The sequence below is a fragment of the Rattus norvegicus genome, chromosome 1 (assembly GCF_021556685.1).
Source record: "Rattus norvegicus strain SHRSP/BbbUtx chromosome 1, alternate assembly SHRSP_T2T, whole genome shotgun sequence".
NCBI classification, from domain to species: domain Eukaryota; kingdom Metazoa; phylum Chordata; class Mammalia; order Rodentia; family Muridae; genus Rattus; species Rattus norvegicus.
Genome location: NC_141534.1, coordinates 179919176 through 179938271, shown reverse-complemented (window position 1 = coordinate 179938271; position 19096 = coordinate 179919176). Strand labels below are relative to the sequence as shown.

At 45.7% G+C, this 19096-nt stretch overlaps 1 protein-coding gene across 2 annotated transcripts in view; it reads right to left on the bottom strand.

The window, feature by feature from the left end:
• Positions 1–19096, bottom strand: part of Tead1 (TEA domain transcription factor 1) — a 220993-nt gene that overhangs the window by 8456 nt on the left and 193441 nt on the right. For both annotated transcript variants that reach the window (NM_001435800.1, NM_001198589.2), the window contains 2 exon segments: positions 3722–3874; positions 6567–6707. In NM_001435800.1, the coding sequence (NP_001422729.1) occupies positions 3722–3874; positions 6567–6707 (294 nt within the window).

Genomic DNA, 19096 nt, shown 5'->3' with positions numbered 1-19096 from the left:
AGGGGCCTAATTTCCCCTCTGCAATGGTCTGTTTCACCCATGTAAGTTTCTCTTGCCTCCAAGCTCAAGGTCCCTGACCAAAAAGAATAAAGGCTCACTTCTGATTTTCTCCATGGAGTTCTGTGATTCATATAGACTGGTGTTTTCCGATCTCCAGCTCCTCCAGTGAACTGTGAAGAACTGAGACCATGTCTCTGGCTAACCAGTTCAGGCATGGTGCAACATGATCAAGCATCTGCTGAGCGAATAAAACCTATGACGGCCACCAATGCTGTGTGCCCACTATGTATCTACCCCAGTATAAGATGCTTGGCACAGACCTCACAACTCTGTGACTGGATGCTACTGTTCCATGGCGCAGAGGAGGCTGAGGTGCCATCTGCTCAAGACTAATGGGCTCTAAGCTGCTACCTCACCTACAGGTCTTCCCCACCTCTGAGCTAGGTCACATCACCTCAGTGCTATGCCCATGTCTGCAGGACACTGGTGATAATTTTAGTTTCCATCTGTCTCCTGGATGAATGCCTGCCTCCCTCATCTGACCCTGGGATGGCTGCCCAACTCAACCAGTCCGTCCCATTATTCCTAGCACCTGATACCCAGGTATGCACTCAGGAAAAAGTCTTACTTGCTTGGTAAATATGGAAAACGTTTGCTTATCCTTCAACACACACACCTTCCTCACCATTCCTGAGAGTCCCTCCCCACCTATCTCTAGACTTTAATGGTGTCTCATTCGGAAATATTCAACAATCTAAATGACTGTGTATCTATCTTAATCTGCTCATTTTCTTCCTCGACTCAAAGGCCACAAGTTAGCATGGCACACTGTGATGGTAAAATCACTTCTCAGGAGCCCATGGTGCAACGGAGGGAATTTAAAGATGCTCACTGGTCATCCTGGAGGTGAAGAATACAGATCTGAGTGAGCCATTTACTAATGGAGACAGCTATGGAGACTTTAAATAGCTTATCTGGGCACATAGAGAAAGCTTCAGTTCAAGCTTTCTGATTTCATGACTTACTCACCATGTCATAGGGATTCCTTAGCCACAAAAATGATACTGTAGTTCACGGTGAGACTTTTACAGTAACAGTTACAAAGGTTCCTGAATTATCAGATATATCCATTTTCTTGTAAATCCACTCCGTCAGTCCATCCATCCGTCCATCCTCAGGAGTTAAAAACCCAGGAACTGATGTATAGTAGGACAAGTTCCCTACCACTGTGAATCCCTAGGCTTCTTTTCATTTTGCTTATATTTTATTTGATTTTTATTTTCTATGTGTGAGTAGTTACCTACAGGTGTGTGTGTATGCATAACATATACCTGGTGCCCTCAGAGGCTACAATCAGAAGACTGTTAGAGCCCCTAGAACTGGAGTTACAGATGGTTATATGACAAGTGTAGGAAACTGTAGGAGCAAGTGCTCTTAACGGTCAAGTCAGCTCTCCAGCCCCATCTGTTCATTCTTTTTTTTTTTTTTTTTTTTTGGTTCTTTTTTTTTTTTTTCGGAGCTGGGGACCGAACCCAGGGCCTTGCACTTCCTAGGCAAGCGCTCTACCACTGAGCTAAATCCCCAGCCCCTAAATTATTTAGTAGTAGTTTTTTTTTTTTTTTTTTTTTTTTTTTTTTTTTTTTTTTTTTTGGTTCATTCTTTATTTTAAGGCAGGGTCTCACTAAGATGCCTAGGCAGACTTGAATGTGCAATCCGTCTGCCCTGGCTTCCTCAGCAGGTGACATTTACAGGCCTATTCCACTAGGGCAAGAAGGCAGCAGGCACATGGTTCACCTTTGTCCTTCCCGCCTCTGCTTGGGGCTCTCACTGCCTTTATGTGTTCACCTCAATCCCAATGCACAGGATGCAACCAGACAGCCTAGCCTACAGGTCACGGGGATCTTAAATTGGCCCAGTGACCCACTTTTACTTAGCAAAGTGGTGGCCAGCAGCTGCTAACAAGAGCTAGAAAGTACAACTTCTCCTGTCTATCAATTGGATGTTTTGGAATCCTGAACTCCACTGTTTTCTAAGGCAATGATATTATTTCTAACAAATGTTTCTTGGAAATTATTAATTGCTTATATCAAAATACTTTAACTGCTTAATGACACTTTGCTGTTGTTTTGAGAAGGGTTTCCTATAGCCTAGCTTGGCTTTGAACTCCTGACCTTCCTGTCTCCATTTGCCAAATGCAGGAATTATATGTCTGTGCCATTATGACTGGCTTTAATGACTCATTTTAACCAAACCCAGTGAGGTCGGGGATGGTGGAAGTCATATGTCCCAGAGGAATGTTTGCTGACAGGTACCTAAGCTCTCTGACAATTAGGGGCCTGGCTTTGACATCTGAGGGCCACATTCAATTCCGCCAGGCCCTCTGAGGCAGAGTCCAGACTGGTGCTATCATAATCCTCGACCTGCAGTCACAAATTCCTGCTAAGAGAGGTGGGTGGCTACCAGCTAAGAATTCAAGTCACTGCATGGTTTTAAAATCTAGAAAAGAAGACCACACTCCCCACCTGCTCCTGAGTGTTAAGGCCTGCAGTGGCACGCACATGTGTGTGTGTGTGTGTGTGTGTGTGTGTGTGTGTGTGTGTGTGTGTGTGTGTGTGTGTGTTTAGGCCAGAGTTTGATCTTGCAAGTCCTCCTTGCTCACTCTTCTGTCTTACTTAATTCAAAATTTCCCTTTTGAAGATGTAATCTCTATCTAAATACAGAACGCACTGATTAGACTAGGCTGGCCAATGGCCTCCAGCCAATGAGCTACCCATTCCCACTCTCCCAGGGCTGGGGACTAGAGGCAGTGCCAGGAGCCCTCACCTTTTGTGGGGCACAGAAACAGTACTCAGCCCTCATGTTTGTGTGGCAAGGTCCTTACTACTGAACCATCCGCCCCAGTTCCCACAGTCTTAGACTGCAGCAGGATACAGTTCAGAGACTGTGCCCTGTCACTGCTGACTGGTCGTCTTTTACCAAAACGATACTGGGGACTCTGAAAGACGGTTTTCCCCAGACTCCCAGGCTCTAAGCTTCAGGAGCAGAAAAGCAGTAAGTTTATCTCTAGACAAAGTCAAGCTTGTATGCAAAATCCATTCACAAATGCTGATCCTAGGTCTGAGCTCTGAGATACCAGTCTCTGATGACAGTGACTCCAAACGCTGACTATGCCATGACCACCTAGGTTTGCATGGCAAGGGCCTTTACCTGTGCCACTTTGTTGGCCTGTCTGAAGATAGGGTTTCACTATGTAGTCCAGCCTGCCCTCAATCTCCTGATCCCCCTGCTTCAGCCTCCTAAGTGTGGGGATTACAGGCAAGTACTGCCACATAAGGCTTAAATCAGTCTGTCTTCCTTCCTTTCTTCTCTCCTTTCTTTCTTTTTTAAAAGGGAAGGGATAGGTAGAAAGGAGTCTTTCAAACCAAACCAAAACAGTACACATCTGATGGAGAACCAACACACCAAGTAAGGGATCCCCTGGATAAACACTCAGGCTCCCCGTTCTCCAGCAGAGAAATGTGGGCCTTCAGAGGTTGTAGGACCACAGGGTGCCCTTACCAGCCTCTCAGGAGAACTGGGTTCACTGAGTGTACTTTGGCATCCTGACCTTCAAATGTACCCTTGCTGAAAACCTGGCTTCCTTCCCACCCACCTTCTTCACTGTCCCCAACAAGCCTCAGTGCAGGCTCTACCAATGCCAACCGGGAGAGACAAATATTACCAATAAAATGGTGAAGTTTTCCAAAACGCTGTTCATCATATATTTCTCTGGTAGGTGTTTAAGCTTGTGGATGAAGTTGATCATATATTCACACATTGGTGAGCGGTTTATTCGGTACACGAATCGGCCATTCTCGAACCTCGCATACTCCGTCTGTGAGGAAAAAGAGGTTTGAGTATCTTTATACTTCCAACCAGAGAATGGCTGCTTTTGAAAGGACAAACTTTTCAACATGAGTCATCTATTGACAAGCTCTGTCATTTCTGTGGATTACTTAATCAAAAACAAACCTTACCTCTAAATTTACAGTCAGGCACAGAATCCATTATTTTTCAAGTTTAAAAAAATGCTGTAAAGGGTGATCTTTAAAGCAAGACAAATCCTTTCAGTAAAAGTGTGCGTGGGCTGGAGAGATGGCTAGGGCTGGAGAGACGGTTCAGCGGTTAAGAGCACCCGATTACTCTTCCAGAGGTCATGAGTTCAATTCCCAGCAACCACATGGTGGCTCACAACCATCTGTAAAGAGATCCGATGCCCTCTTCTGGTGTATCTGAAGACAGCTACAGTGTACTTATATATAATAAATAAATAAATAAATCTTAAAAAAAAAAAAGAAAAAGAAAATAAATTTAAAATATTAAAAAAAGTGTGTGTGTGTGTGTGTGTGTGTGTGTGTGTGTGTGTGTGTGTGAAGGGGGGAGAAAGTGTGTGTTCCAATAATCCTAAGTAAGAGGCAAAGAAACACAAACTTAAGAGGACACAATTCTGGTCCAGAAAAATATAAATCGCTAGTACTGAACCGGAAGGGTCTGCTGAGCATGGTGAATGGAAGCCATAGGAGTGACCAGTAGGCCTGTATACATAGAGCTCAAAACCTTAAGGGAGGAATCACTGGTTAAACTGGAGAATCTGCTATGTTGGATACTCTGAGGACAGATCTTCTTTCGAGACAGACCTCTCCATGTAGCCCTGGCTGGCCTGGAGGTAGCTATGAAGGCTAGGCTGGCCTTGACTGCTGGGATTAAAGACATGCACCACCATGCACAGCTCTGTAGAAAGGCCTTTGGTAAGGATCTTTAAATCAGGCTCCCAAACCCAAAGCCCATCTATTCTAGAAATTAGAATCTAGGAATAGGAATCCAACACAAATCACAAAGTATTCAGAATTTAACAAGAAACAAAACAGACATGATAAAAAAAAACATAAAATTCTAACAAAACAGAATGAGACAGAAATGCAAATAAATTTATATTAATAATACATCATTTTAAATATAAGTATATTGTTCAAACCGTATGCCTTTCTCTACATTAAATGAAGTGCACATTGTTTGGAACTAGGCAGGCTGACTCCTAGCTAAGCAAAGATAGAAAAAGAATAGTAAGAACAATTTGTTGCACCTGACCCTAGAACCTAGTTATAAAATCAGGGCCCAGAAGCTCCTAGGATAAACAGGAATGTTACAGAGAAAGATTTGGCTGGAAAAAGATTACTACTTAATAAGTATATCTATTTCCACTTGTATTTTGTATGGATAGTGCACGTGTGTCACTGCATGCAGGTGGAGATCAAAGGAAAATCTACAGGACTTGGTTCTTTCTCTCCTTTCTACCGTGTGGATGCTAGGAATTGAACTCAGAATCTTAGGCTTAGCAGCAAGCACCTTACCCTCTGAGCCACCCTCCCCACGCAAACCCCCCTTTAATCCTAATTCTGTGCTCCTGCTACGCTGTCAGGGCAGCCACACCACCAACACCCCAATTTCACTATCCTTAGTGTTCCTAACTGATATTTCCTGTCTCTCAAGCCTTCTCTTGTATCACTAATTATCCCCTATTTATCCCTTCCTGGTCACTGCTGCTGGCAAGCATAAAGAGTGTGACCTTGGCTCTCCTCCTCTTTAAGCTTTAATATGCAGTTACTAAATTCCATTTAAAACCTCTTATAAGAGCCATTTCCTATGGGAAGGCCCATGACCCTTGTTAAATTCACCATCAACTCAACCCACCTGTATCCTTTCCTGCCATTTTAACATCAGTCTTGCAAGGCCAGAGCTGTGCTTAGGAGGCTCCAGGGCAGCTCACACCCCCCAGAGCTGCCTAAGCTCTTAAACCCACCCATCTCCTAACAGGCAGCCTCCAGGCTTGGCTAGGAAGCTAGAGCCTTGCCACAGGCAAGTTGAGGCTCCAGGATGGAGCATCCAGAACTGATGCAAAAATAAACCCTCAATCTTAGGTTGGGGACCCGACTGCCAACCACAAACTTTATTTGATAAGACAAACAGGTCTCCAAAAGGTGCACGTTGACTGCAACTATTTCCTAACACAGGATAGAATGCCTTACTTTTCTGTATTTGTTTTGAGACAGGACTCTAGTAAGTAGCCCAGGCTGTCCTAGAACTCAGGAATCTTATGCTTCACCCTCTCAAGTGCTGGGATTACAGGCAACACTCCCTTCTGAAATTTAACCTAAAAACAGTTAAAATGAAAACAGAAAACAAAACAAAAAAAACCTCAAAACCAAAAACACCCCACACCCCAAGAAACAGTATCAGACAGAAGGTGTCAGGTTTCAGAAGGAAACCGCCTTGATCATTAGCCCCAAGGCCTGCAGCTAGGAAGTGGGGAAGCATCTGATCTAGAAGACCAGCCAGAACCCCAGGGGGGCCTCTCACAAAAGAAACCAGTACTGATGAGCTGGGCAGGACTCCCTCAGAGAAGGCTAGCACAGAGCATCCTGGGATCTCAGGCGCTTTTATTATGTAACCAGGAAAGGTACAAAGGGAAGGGAAAGGACACCCGAAAAGGTCCTTGCTGACTGGAAGGTAATGGGCTACCGACTTACCTCTACTTTTTCTACTACTTGTTTCCCAAAGGAGCACACTTTGGTGGAACAGGTAACTGTCATGTTTTCAGAACTCTCGTATTGACTGCTCACACCATAAAAGGCCCCGGCGTCATCTTGGATATTGCAGTTTAAGTCCGCCTGTGGGAAGGAAGTAGGGGCAGGTTATTCTCTCATCCTAGGGTCACAGTGGCAAAGAAGCACTCTGGTAAGCCATTTAACAGAAAAGACAGCTTCCTCTCTACCAATACCAGTTTGATGGAAAGCCACTTCCTTCCCAGGTGGGGCCGAGCTCGCTGTGTAGCTGAGGATGACCCTGAACTCCAGTCTCTGCCTGCTAAGAGCTTACAGGAATGTGCTACCATACCCAGTTCCCAGGTGCCAGGGGTGGAAACCAGCCAGGGCCTCGTGTATGCTGGGCAAGCACCCTACCACCTGAGCCTGCAGTGGGGGTACACATCTGGAAAGTGTTCCCTTGAGGACATGCTACCAGGATGCATTCAGCCTGACTTCCCTGCATTCAGTACTAGAACAGAACTGTACCCTCGTAACGAAAATTCTAAAGTTTCTAAAGTGTGCAAAGTGGGGCATGAAATGACTGTCCTCTGTCAATCTTGTGAGAGACTTAAAAACAAAAATAAACAAAAAAACACAAGTCCCTGCAGCTGACTCATCACTGCTACAAAGACGATTACCACATGCCAAAGTCTTCCTATTAATGACCACCCTAAACCACAGCTACTCCCGTAACACACTCTTATGAATGGCCTAGCATGTAAGGCTCACATTGGACATGATGGCACCAGGCTATAAGCTAATGCAGGAAACAAGCACAGAGGAAGGCCTATGCAGTCCAAGTGTCACACCCAGGGTTAATGGAGGTCTTATATGCAGAGAGAAAGGAGGTCTGGAGGTTTCTTCCCAACTCATGTGCTCATGCATGAACCAAGGAAACGAAGAGGCACACAGATGTAGCTCAGGCCGTGGAGGACTAAATAAAAAGAGCAGGTTGCATCTTGGAGCAAATGGGAGACCAGGAAATTCTGGTGCCAGGATCAGAGCACAATGTGTGTGGGGCATGGCACCACCGAGGAACGCCATGGCCGTGGGCGTATGCTGTTGCCGGGGCATGGCACCACCGAGGAACGCCATGGCCGTGGGCGTATGCTGTTGCCGGGGCATGGCACCACCGAGGAACGCCATGGCCGTGGGCATATGCTGTTGCCGGGGCATGGCACCACTGAGGAACGCCATGGCCGTGGGCGTATGCTGTTGCTGGGGCATGGCACCACTGAGGAACGCCATGGCCGTAGGCGTATGCTACTGCTGGTGTCTGACTGTGGTGGGTGTGCAATTCCCACAGGAAATGTTAGGATGTGAGGCTCTGGGGGATGTGATCAGGAGTCTGTCCTTGTAAAAGAATGAACAATCACAGGAAAGGACCACGCCCTCCACTACAAGAGGCCTTCTCAGACACTGGTATCTGGACCCTGGACTTTCCAGTCTCCCAAAATTCAAATGATAAATCTGGTTCTGTATATCCAGAGTTCCCAGCACACTGTTTAAGAACAGCACCCAAGGAGCAGGTTGCAACCAGTTGTTGTCTGTAACAACTCAACAGTACATACATGCCTGTGTAGGAAAGAAGGTTCCAGATTACTCTTCCTCAGTTTCAGCTTCAGAAAGTCCTATCTTTATAGAGGAATAACTATAAGCAGAACATGCCTATAATCCCACACTCAGACACAGAGGCAGGAGGCTCACCGTAAGTTCAAAGCCAGTGTGCACCGCATAGTAAATCGCAAGCTAACCACACTACACAGTGAGATCAAGTCGGGGATGGGGAAGGAAAAACAACAACAACGAAAAGTGTCTATAAAACAATGATGCAGCTTAATATTCTAAATTAAACAATCTAGGTCGTTTGGATTATTCCTTATTTTGGAATAAGGAGTAGAGGAAACAGGAGATGAAGACTGGGCAGATGTAGGGCTGATGGGACAGTGACTACTTAAAACACCTATGATGACTTGTCAGTGTACATCACATTTTGAAAATATCAACCAAATTAGAACTACAGTAATGGTTTGACATCAGCAAAGCCTACGGCAGTGTTCAGTGTTCACACCTCCATCCTCACGAGCTGAAGGGAAAGACACCCCTACTGGCTGCAAATCTAGACCCAGAACAAGAGTGAACTGGGTGTTCCATCTCTTTACTCCCCGTGTTAACTGGTAGTCTATGTCAAACTCTATAAAGAGAGAGGGAGAGGCCAGAAGTGGCTGAGCCTGCCCTTCATCCTCACCATCACTGAGCAACTGTCATTCACTTACAGGCAGGTCTGTTAACAGAAACCAATGCATGGGGTTGTACCTGGGGCACTGCCTGTTCAAGCTAGAGCTGCAATGTAGGAGGCTCAGACATCTCTAAGCCATTACACACTTAACTCCAGAGAAGACCCTGTAGTGCACCTGTGCGTTTTGAGAAAGGCTAATAACACGTGTTATTAGCTAATGGATGCTAATTTAAAGCACAATGTGCTGCGTATATAAAATAAGCCTCCAATTTATCATTTCCTTTATTAGGAATTAGGTAAATAGTATGGGGGGGGTACCAGTAGGATTACTTAAAATGGTATGCACCCGATACTAAAAAGAAGACTTTTTAAGAAAAACAAATGGTTTCTGCCGCTGTCAATTCCCCACAGACCAGCAAGCCTCTTAGCTTAAGCCTGCACAAGATCATGCTCATTTGTACCCTGCCTTGCATCACTGCTGTGTCTCAGGGCCATGCAGATATGCTGATGAGCTAGATGACCAGGTTGACCGTCTACCATATACTGATCCTGGAAAATGAAGTTATTGGTCAGGTGTGGTGGCACAGCCATGCAATCCCAGCATTACAGAAGGACAGCAAGTTTGAAGAGAGTGGTCTCCAGTCAATTCAAGGACAGCCAGGGCTACATAATGAGACCCAGTATCCCCCAGGGGCAAGAAAAGAAGTTACTAAAGGTCTAGAGGAACTGGGTGGTAGTGGTACACTCCTTTAATCCCAGCACTCTGGGAGGCAGAGGCAGGTGGATTTCTAGGTGTTTGAGGTCAATGTGGTCTACAGAAAGAATTCCGGGATAGCCAGGGCTACACAGAGAGAAACTATGTCTGGAGAAAACAAAAAGGATCTGGAGAGATGGCTCAGCAGTTAAAGGCTAAAAGCACCACCATGTTTTTCTAGAGGGCCTGGGCTTGATTCTCAGCACGCACATGGTGGCTTACAGCTGTCTGCAGTTCCAGTTCCAAGGGATCTGATGCCCTCTTCTTGCTTCCTTGAGTACCAGGCACTCATGTGGTACATAGATAATTTCACAAGAGTGGACACAGGCAAAACATCCAGACACAATCAATCAATCAATCAATAAATGGAAATTTTAAGAAGGAGAGAAAACTTGAAGGTCTTGGACTTAACTTCAGTTGGTAGAATGCTTACCTAGCATGCACAGGACAGATCCCTGGTTCAATCCCCCGCACCTCAGAAACTGGACACTCATAAGGTAGAGACAGAAGAATCAAAAGTTCAAGGTCATCCCCTGTTACATGGTGTACTTGAGGCCAGTCTGAGATGTATGTGATGCTCTCACAAACAAAACCAATCAAACTTCAAGGCAGGGCACACGATGTTCACCCTGGTGCTTTGCTTTTCTGACATTTAACTTGTGATGTTCAGTCCTGGGATTCTGCACGGTTCATTTACCCATTACTTCAACATACCGAGAGAACCTCGAATTGGATTTGTAATTTCAGAATTTAGATTTTAAAAGGTTTCCCCAGAGAATGGCGAATCACCTAGTTACAGGTGACATCAGAATTGCTTTACAAAAACTATCTATCCACGTGAAAAATAATTCTGCAGTCACCAACTGTATCACAGATGCTCTTTAGAATGTTCTAGAAGGTACTAATGGCATTGGAACTATTCTAGAAAGACACATAAGTCATAACTACCCGAGAGCAAAGCAATGTAAGAAAGAACGGGAGCAACAAAGAAGACAGCTATTCATGAGGCTGAGGCTCACAGGAACTCACTACTTGCCCCAAGAAGTTCAAGGATGACCTTGGAATTCTGAAGGCAAGAAGATAAGGGAGAAAAAGTATGCTGCCAGGTTTTTGTTTTTGTTTCTTAATCTAACCACAGAGTATTTTCTAAAGGCAAATAAACACAAAAACACAAGGAAAAAAGAAAGCCATTCCTCTGGGTGCATACCAAACTTAAAATGCATCTCGTTCCCTGGTTAGTTGAACAGGTTTACTATGGAGAGGGCTCTGAAAGGGAAGCAGCCCAAGGAGGTAGCCCTTCTGAGAGACGCACTCAGCTGCCCTATGGATGTATGAATTTCAGAGCTCGACTCTTTCTTCTCCATGCAGAAACCCCTTTCCCAGCCCCCTGGCCCAAGATACCCAACGTCTAAGTGTTTACACATATTTCTTCAGTACTACTCTGGATACAGTCAATGCTCTTCTTCGCTCCCTCTCTGTCCAATTAGCTTCTTACCAACGCTGCAACAAACTGTTGTCAGGGCTTCTATTGCTGCAACCGAACACCATGACCAACAAGCAAGTTGGGGAGGAAAGGGTTTATCAGCTTTCACTTCCACATTGCTGTTTATCAGCAAAGGAAGCCAAGATAGGAACTTAAAGATGACAGGAACCTGGAGGCAGGAGCTGATACAGATGGCACAGAGGGCTGCTGCTTACTGGCTTGCTTCCTCTGGCTTGTTCAGCCTGCTTTCTTCTAGAACCCAGGATCCCCAGTGAATGTCACCATTCATAATGGTCCTCTCGCACTGATTGCTAATTGAGAAAATGCCTTGTAGGGAGATCTCATGGACACATTTCTTCAACTGAGGCTCCTTCCTCTCTGATGGCTCTAGCTTGTGTCAAGTTGACACAAAACCAGCTAGTACAAACTGCCACAGATTGGAGGCTTAAAACAACACTAATTGATCTTGCACTCCAGGCAGTCAGAATCCCTACTGGGTCTCACCAGGCTAAAAGCAAGGTATGGATTTGCCAGGCTGTCTCTTGTTGGGAGACTGTGGAAATCTGATTCTTAGCCTCTTCTAGTGTCCAGGATCACTCAAATCCCTCCTCTGTGGCTCTTGGATCCATTCCTTCTGTTCCTTCAACATCACTCTTACCCCAGGATTACACTGGACTCAGGTGGAAAATGTGAGCTATCCTCCCTGCACCTTGTGGGTAGTGTGACACAGTCACAGACCCCATAGATGCAGGCATGGCACTCCCGGGTCCATCAGATTCTGTCTAGCACAGATGCTGACAAGGCAGCCATAAAGGCCTGTTATGAGAAAAGCTTCTCCTTCAGTCAAGTGGACGGAACCTCTGGCCTGGCTGTTGACCTAGCATTCTGCTTGGACAGGGACAAGAACCTGGCTAAGGGGCTGCCCTTCAGGAAGATGGTACCAGTCTTAGGAAAGGATTTGCTTAAAGTCACACAAGAGAGAACAGAGAAAAAACTAGTGCTTTAATAAGACATTATACTTTTCCTCCAGAACTCCTGTCCCTAAGGCAGCCGTGGACTGGGGCCACAACTTGGGCTCCAGGACCCTGCCCACTTTCCTGACTTACTAAGAAAAGCTTCATCTTTCCTTTCCTTCTTCCGTTCTAACCATGCTTCCTTGTGTACCTTGGGCTTCCTTATGCTTTCTCTGAAGCCCCTCTGGCTAACCTCCATAGCAGTTTAACTGAAGTGGCGTGGCCCCATCCCCTTCTGCAAGCAGTGCTGATATTTGCAGTTTGTCTGTCCTGTGGATCTCATTTTAAACTCTATAAAGTAACTGTCTTCTAATTCCCTTTCGATCCATCCTTAAATTCTTGTATTAATGAGACTAAGAACGCCAAGAGGAGCCTTCAGTTTCCCTGTATCACTGCTTCTGGTAGTTTCCATCAGATCTCCAGGTGCTAGAAGACAATTCAGACACTCTCTTCAGTTTTGCCGCGCTCTCCTATTCTCTCCCAGACTCTCCTGCGGGCTACCCCAGGGCTCCAATGACAAACCTGTTCTCATTAAGCCTCCCTCTGGTATTAGAGTTCCTTCTATCTAGTCCAGATATTCCAGGTGCCACTTCACCTGTCACTGCCTCGTCTCTGTCATCGGGACAATGGCACGGGCAGCGGGCCCTCACATTTCTCACCTTTACTGGAGAAATGACATGAGCAGCTGCTGTGAAGAGGACTGGGTGCACAGCAATGCGCGTGCAAGCTGCCGCAGTGATGACGGTGAGAAGCACCCACTACTCCTCCTGTCGACCCCACAACTAAAACACTGACCGGGACAGAGCCTCAAGTCCTATCTACAGACACCTTCACTTGGATTATAAGTATATTGATTATACTTGATAATCAATAAACATGATGGTGACCACCAAGACATCAAGCTTAGCCTCGGTCCACATGGGTGAACAGCAGCCAGGATTTTCCCAGATAAACAAAGTAGGATGTGTCCCTGGGTTGTGAGTTTCATGGCATGTCTGGCACACTGGGTTTAACTACTCAAACAGGTACAAACCCACCACTCTCTACCAAGGCATATGTAGAGACACATTATGGAGTCTCCTCCAGAAACCAACAAAAAAGAAGTCACTAACACCCTGGGTGGATTAAAGGCTCAAAGATCTGTTTGTAGGCAAGTTCTGGAAAGCAGGGTGAGGGTAGAGGCAGGTGTCAAAGGCAGATCAAACAAATACCAAAAAAAAGTACCCCTGGGGCTGGGGATGTGACCCAGTTGGGAGAGTGCTTGACGATGACGCATGAAGATTTGGGTTCAGTCTTCAGCCTTCATAAACCAGGAATGCTGGCACACGCCTGTGTGCCATGGGATGTAAAAATAGCAGGATCATGAGTTCAAGGCCAGTCTTTGCTACTTGAGACCCTTTATAGATCTATTTATTCAAAGCTGTGGTTCACTGTTCAATTTCATGGCTGGGGGGTAGGGAGTACTTTGGGGTAAGCATTATAAATGCAATTATCAGTCTAGCACGGTAGCCCACACCTTTAATTCCAGCACCTGGAAGGCAGAGGCAAGTGGATCTCTGTGAGTTCAAGGCCAGCCTAGTTTACAAAGACAACCAGGACAACACAGAGAAACCCTGTCTTGGGGGGTGGGGAGGAATCTTAAAAATGAAGCCTGGTCTAGGTGTGTCAGATCCAGACTCTGAAGAGGGGACCGGGCCATGGGCTAGGCCAAGATCAGAGAAACTGTCCCTGTAAAACCTGTGGCCCCTGGAGAACTGGCTACAGGGGCAAAACCAGGAAGAGAGAAAGGTCCACGCTGTCAGTGAAGCCTGGAAGCTAACAGCCCACATAGAAAGGACACTCGGCTGTGTCACAGGTTGACAAGGCAAAGCTGCTGGACTGTGAGTAAGCGAGAGCTCTTAAGGTAGGGATATAAAGGGACAGGGATGGACTGTGGACATTCCCTTCACTCGAGAGTGCAGAGGGCTGGGCAGGAATCAGGAGGCTGCAGAAATGAAAATCACCCAGGACTGTCCTTGACAAGAGCCAGTGTAATAGGAACTGATGGAGGGGCCCTTTTCAAACCACTTTGAATCTCTCCTCTGCATCCTCTCTGAGCCATGATCAAAGGACCAAGATTTCAAATTGTGAAGCAATTTTTTCCCAATGGCAGCATCTGGCTGCTTGGCAGGCGGCACCAGGAACTGGGTCCTGCTGTGGGCGGCTGTCCAGGCCTGCCACATGGTGAGGCTGGGCCAGGCAGGGCACGCCTTGCGGGCTTTGCAGCTGCTCCCACAGGCGCCAAAGGACAATTGCTCTGCACAGGGCAAAAGGGCCCTGAGAGACTGGGCCTATCTGGGGATTGAAGGGGTAGGTCTGGAGAAAGCTGGCAGCCCCAGAGCCCTCCCAGACTGCTTCATTTGCATGCATCTGTACCTTGGCTCAGACCAGTTTCAGGGCTTTGGGCAGGGGAGGCCTGCGTTGTGCAGGACACTTCTCCAGTCTGACAGCCTGCCTATGGGGACAGGGAAGGAAGGAGCTGCCGGCAGGAAGTGGCCCCCTGAGTGCACCATTCACTGGAGCCTTTGTGCCCTGGCACAACACCCCAGCAGCAGAGGCAGCTCTCTGGCCACAGCTGTTTTAAATAAGAATAACAGGGATAAGCTCAGCCAGCCCAGCTCTCCAACTTACTTCCCACTAATTATGGCATATATTTACATCCACAAAATAGACGATTTTTAAAAACTCCACCGAGACCCTTTATTGTGCAGACTGCATACCCCCATTTGAATTTCATAAACATTTAGTACTTCAAAGAATCTTAAAAGCTTGCTCTAATTACAATAAGCATAGTTTGAAAGGCTGTCTGTTTGCATTGCAAATTTCCCACCAATACCAGCATTCATTTACAAAAAAAAAAAAAAAAAAAAAAAAAAGGCAACTAATATTACCCACACAACTCCAGGTAAGGCCCACGGTAGACTACAGACTGGAACTGTGACAGAGGCAAGGTCTTAGCCCTACCATCAAAGTCTCTTCTCGGGCAAGGGCTTTTCAACTGAGTCAGATGATGAGTCCTGGGTTCCCGGTGGTGACCTGACCCTACCTAGTTCAAAGACGCTGCCACTTGTCCAGAAATGGAACTGTTTTCGGGATTGGAGTTTCCACCCATGAAATGTCCCTCTTAAATAAACAACAACCATCAGGCAGCCAATCACGCACAGGGAAATGGCAATTGTATGTGAATAAGCTATAGGCCACCCAGTGAGATCGGAATGGCACATAACCACCAGCACTTTGGTATACAAAGGTTCCCATGCTCTCAGACACTTGTGCTGGAATTTAAACTTAAGTGGGAAGCCTTCAGTGTTAGTTACTACACCAATAACTCTTCTACTGCTAATGAGTCCTCTCTACTAAGAAGAAAAAAAACTAAAACATATCCTCAAATTCTGACAGCTGTAAGAAAATGTTATAATTGTAGTAAAAACACAAGTATCCATGTACAGTCCTCACAGACTTGGTTGACAGGTAACTGGGCCAAGAGTCTGTCTCACATTTTAAACTGTATTCTTGTATCTGCTTGAACTACTTGTAAATAACTTGTATTACTTTCAAAAGATTTTAATTTAATAATTTTCTTGACTCTGTGTGCGTGTGTCTGCACATGAGTGCGGGTGTACAGGGAAGCCGGGGGTGTTTGACCCACAGGAGCTAGAGCTAAGAGGTGGAGCTCTCACCAATTGGATGCATGGGATCTGAGCTCTGATCCTCTGGAAAGCAGTATATGCTTTTAACTGCTAACCTCCAAGCCACCTCTCTCTAGCCCCCTACTTTTAATGCGAGTGAGAGAGTACTGACAAGGAATCTCGACTCAGCATACAGCAGATTGGAGGGTTCCTTGGATTGGAGGATGTAAACTCGGTATTAATGGAACTACAAACAACAAAAACCAAAACAAGAATGGGAAGAACAGTGCCACTCTGTCCCTGCCTGGCCCCCACCCCTCTGTTCAGTGGCAGCTCCCCTAAGACATCGATAATGTTTAAACACACACAGGAATGGCTGCACCCTGTCCTTGGTTTTGCTAGCAAACACTAAGCCCAATGACCCAGGAGAGAAAGCTGCTGAGGACGGAGGACTGGCCAGCTGGCAGTGGGATTCTCCCAGTGTGGTAAAGGCAATCCCCACAGGAAGAGATTCTCTGCGGCTTCTACAGGCTGGCACCAGGCAGACAACTGGCTCGCCTTTTCTCGGGTTCATAAAATTCTCTCACATCCATATGGTATGGTTAGTAAATTAACCTTGCCTTTTAAATTCCTTTAAAAAGTAGTTATGAAGGCATGGTGGTATACACCTTTAACCCCAGCACTTGGGAGGCAGAAGACAGCAGATCTTCATGAGTTCCAGGCCAGCCATCTACACAGTGCGTTCTAGGACAGTCAAGATTACATGGTAGTTAATAAGGTAAAATTAAGTGAACATAAACACACTGTTATTTATAGTGAGAAAAGCATTATTTAAAATATAGTGAAGGGGCTGGAGAGAAGAAAATCTTGTTTCAACTCCCAGTACCCAGGTAGCAGCTCCCAAGCATCTGAAGTTCCAGTTTCAAGGATCTGGCGCCCACAGACATGCCTGTGGGCAAAACACCGATGCACACAAAATAAAAGTAAGTGAATAATTCTAAAAAACACACAGGAGAGACATATGTCTTAGTCCTAAGATATAACTACTTGCAATGATTTGGAAGAAAAACAAATTATTAAATGGATCATGCCTGGCAAGAAGATACAAAGTTATACATCTATAAGTTTCATAAAGATTTATTGTATTTTGGACTGGGCATGATAGCGCATACCTTAATCCCAAGATGTTAAGACATAGACTCAGAGGGCTTTCTGTGAGTTCAAGGGCAGCCTGGTCTACAGAGTGAATTCAGGCCAGTTAGCCAGGTGACACCTACCTCTCAAAAAGAAAAAGATTTTACTTTTATGTGTGCTTATGCACATGCATGCAGATTTATTTTTTTTTCTTTTTTCTTTTTTTCGGAGCTGGGGACCGAACCCAGGGCCTTGTGCTCACTAGGCAAGCGCTCTACCGCTGAGCTAAATCCCCAGCCCACCAGATTTATTTTATTATGTGTGTGCGCACATGTGCACTCAGGCCAGAACGGGATGTCAGATCCTCGAGCTGGAGTTACAGAAGTTGGGAGCCACCTGATGCAGGTGCAGAAATAGGAGCCCTAGTCCTCTGTCAGAGCAACAGCCTCTCTTGGCAGCTGTCTTCTCTCCAGCACCCAGCTCATTACTCTAATTACGTTTAAGAATAAGTTTTCATCACATTAAACCGTATTATGAATAGTTGGGTTGTAAGGTGAAAACAAACAGCTTTCTTTACACAAGTATTTCCAATCTTGACACTCCTGAGATCCTCTCAAAGATACTAGCTTCATCTGCCTTCTTCACTGAGTGAAACGCTAACATTTACTTCCTCTTTAAATGTCATTTGGTGAAATTCTGCCCAGCCCAGCTCAGCATAAGGCTTCCACTGCCTGGGGTGTCCACACCGGTGTTCTGGGTTCTGCCATTTGCTTTGTTTGTGAGTCAATGAAATCACAGCACAGCTATTTTTCCATAGGAAGCACCTCAGGCTGTCTTGCCTTACTGAATGAACCCAGGTTAGATGCTCTGAAAATGGAATTTCAACAGTAATCAAATGAGCAAATTAAGAGTCCTCCTGATTTGGGAAAGCGGCAAAAGGGAGAGTGGTTGGACATGGGGGTCTCTGTTGTAATTTACTGAGCAGAGAATCTGCTGAATGAATTGCTAATATAAAGGCTGTTTCAAGGGGAGCATTAAACCTTCTGAAGCATCCTCCACGGCACGCACCTGCTGATACCCAAGGATGGAGTTGCTAAGAGCACAACTCATCCTCACCAAGTCATTATAGAAGCCGGTGAGACTCCAGGCTGCACCCTGATTGAAACTGCCTTCCCTCCTCTGCCCTAACAGTTCCGAGTGAATTTCCTCCTGAAGGTTGAGGACTCCCAGCAGTGGTGCTGAACGAGTCACGTTTTCTATCATAGTCACGGAAGTGCTCGATCTTAATCCTGTAAATCTGAATAGAGCAGGTAAGAGGCTGGGCTCACAGACTAACATTCAAAGTTGCACACCACAAGCCACACACAGCCGCAATCCAGGCCTCCTTCTTAGGAGACCTTATCAGGCAAGTCATGGCCCAAGGGTCCCTCAGGGAAAGCAGCTAATCCACTGGGGGAAAGGGGCAATTTTTGAAGCAAAGCCAAAAAATATCTGTTCAAGCACCTTCTACACCAATTCACATTCAAACGAAATGTTAATTATAAGAAATCTTATCATCATTAAAACCCACTGCTGTTTAAAAGTAGTGAAAGTGGTTCCTTCGAATTCTCTTACGCTTTCTTATTAACTTGGGTAAACAATCCCCTCTCCTGCCTTTAGCAATAACTGTCAAACTTGATTCAAGGACCATTCAGGCTTAAAACCCAAATTTTGTTTTTCATAGCTCACATCTGTTATCTGTGCTATAGACAGTTCTTACCTTACCTCCTGGTAGCCTCAAAAACCAAATTATATGTTAATATACACCTTTTAAATTTTAAGCATGCATGTATAGACAGACAGACAGACAGACAGGCAGACAGACAGACAGACATAGATATCAGTATTTTTTTCCGAGACAGGTTGCTTTTCTTTTTCTGTGTAACCCTGGCTGTCCTGTAGAGCGGGCTGGTGTTGAATTCGGAGATCCGAGGAGGGGCTGCAGCAGAGCTCTACTGGTGAAGTGCACACTTAGCCAAGCATGCATGGAGCCCTGGGGTACACCTCCAGCACCAAACAGGCAGGTAGCACACACCTGCAATTCTAGCCCTCACAAGTGAAGGCAGAAGAATCAGAATTTGGGGTCATCATTGGCTACACAGGCAGATCGGGCTAGGATAAGGGGGGATTTGCTGAATTAATG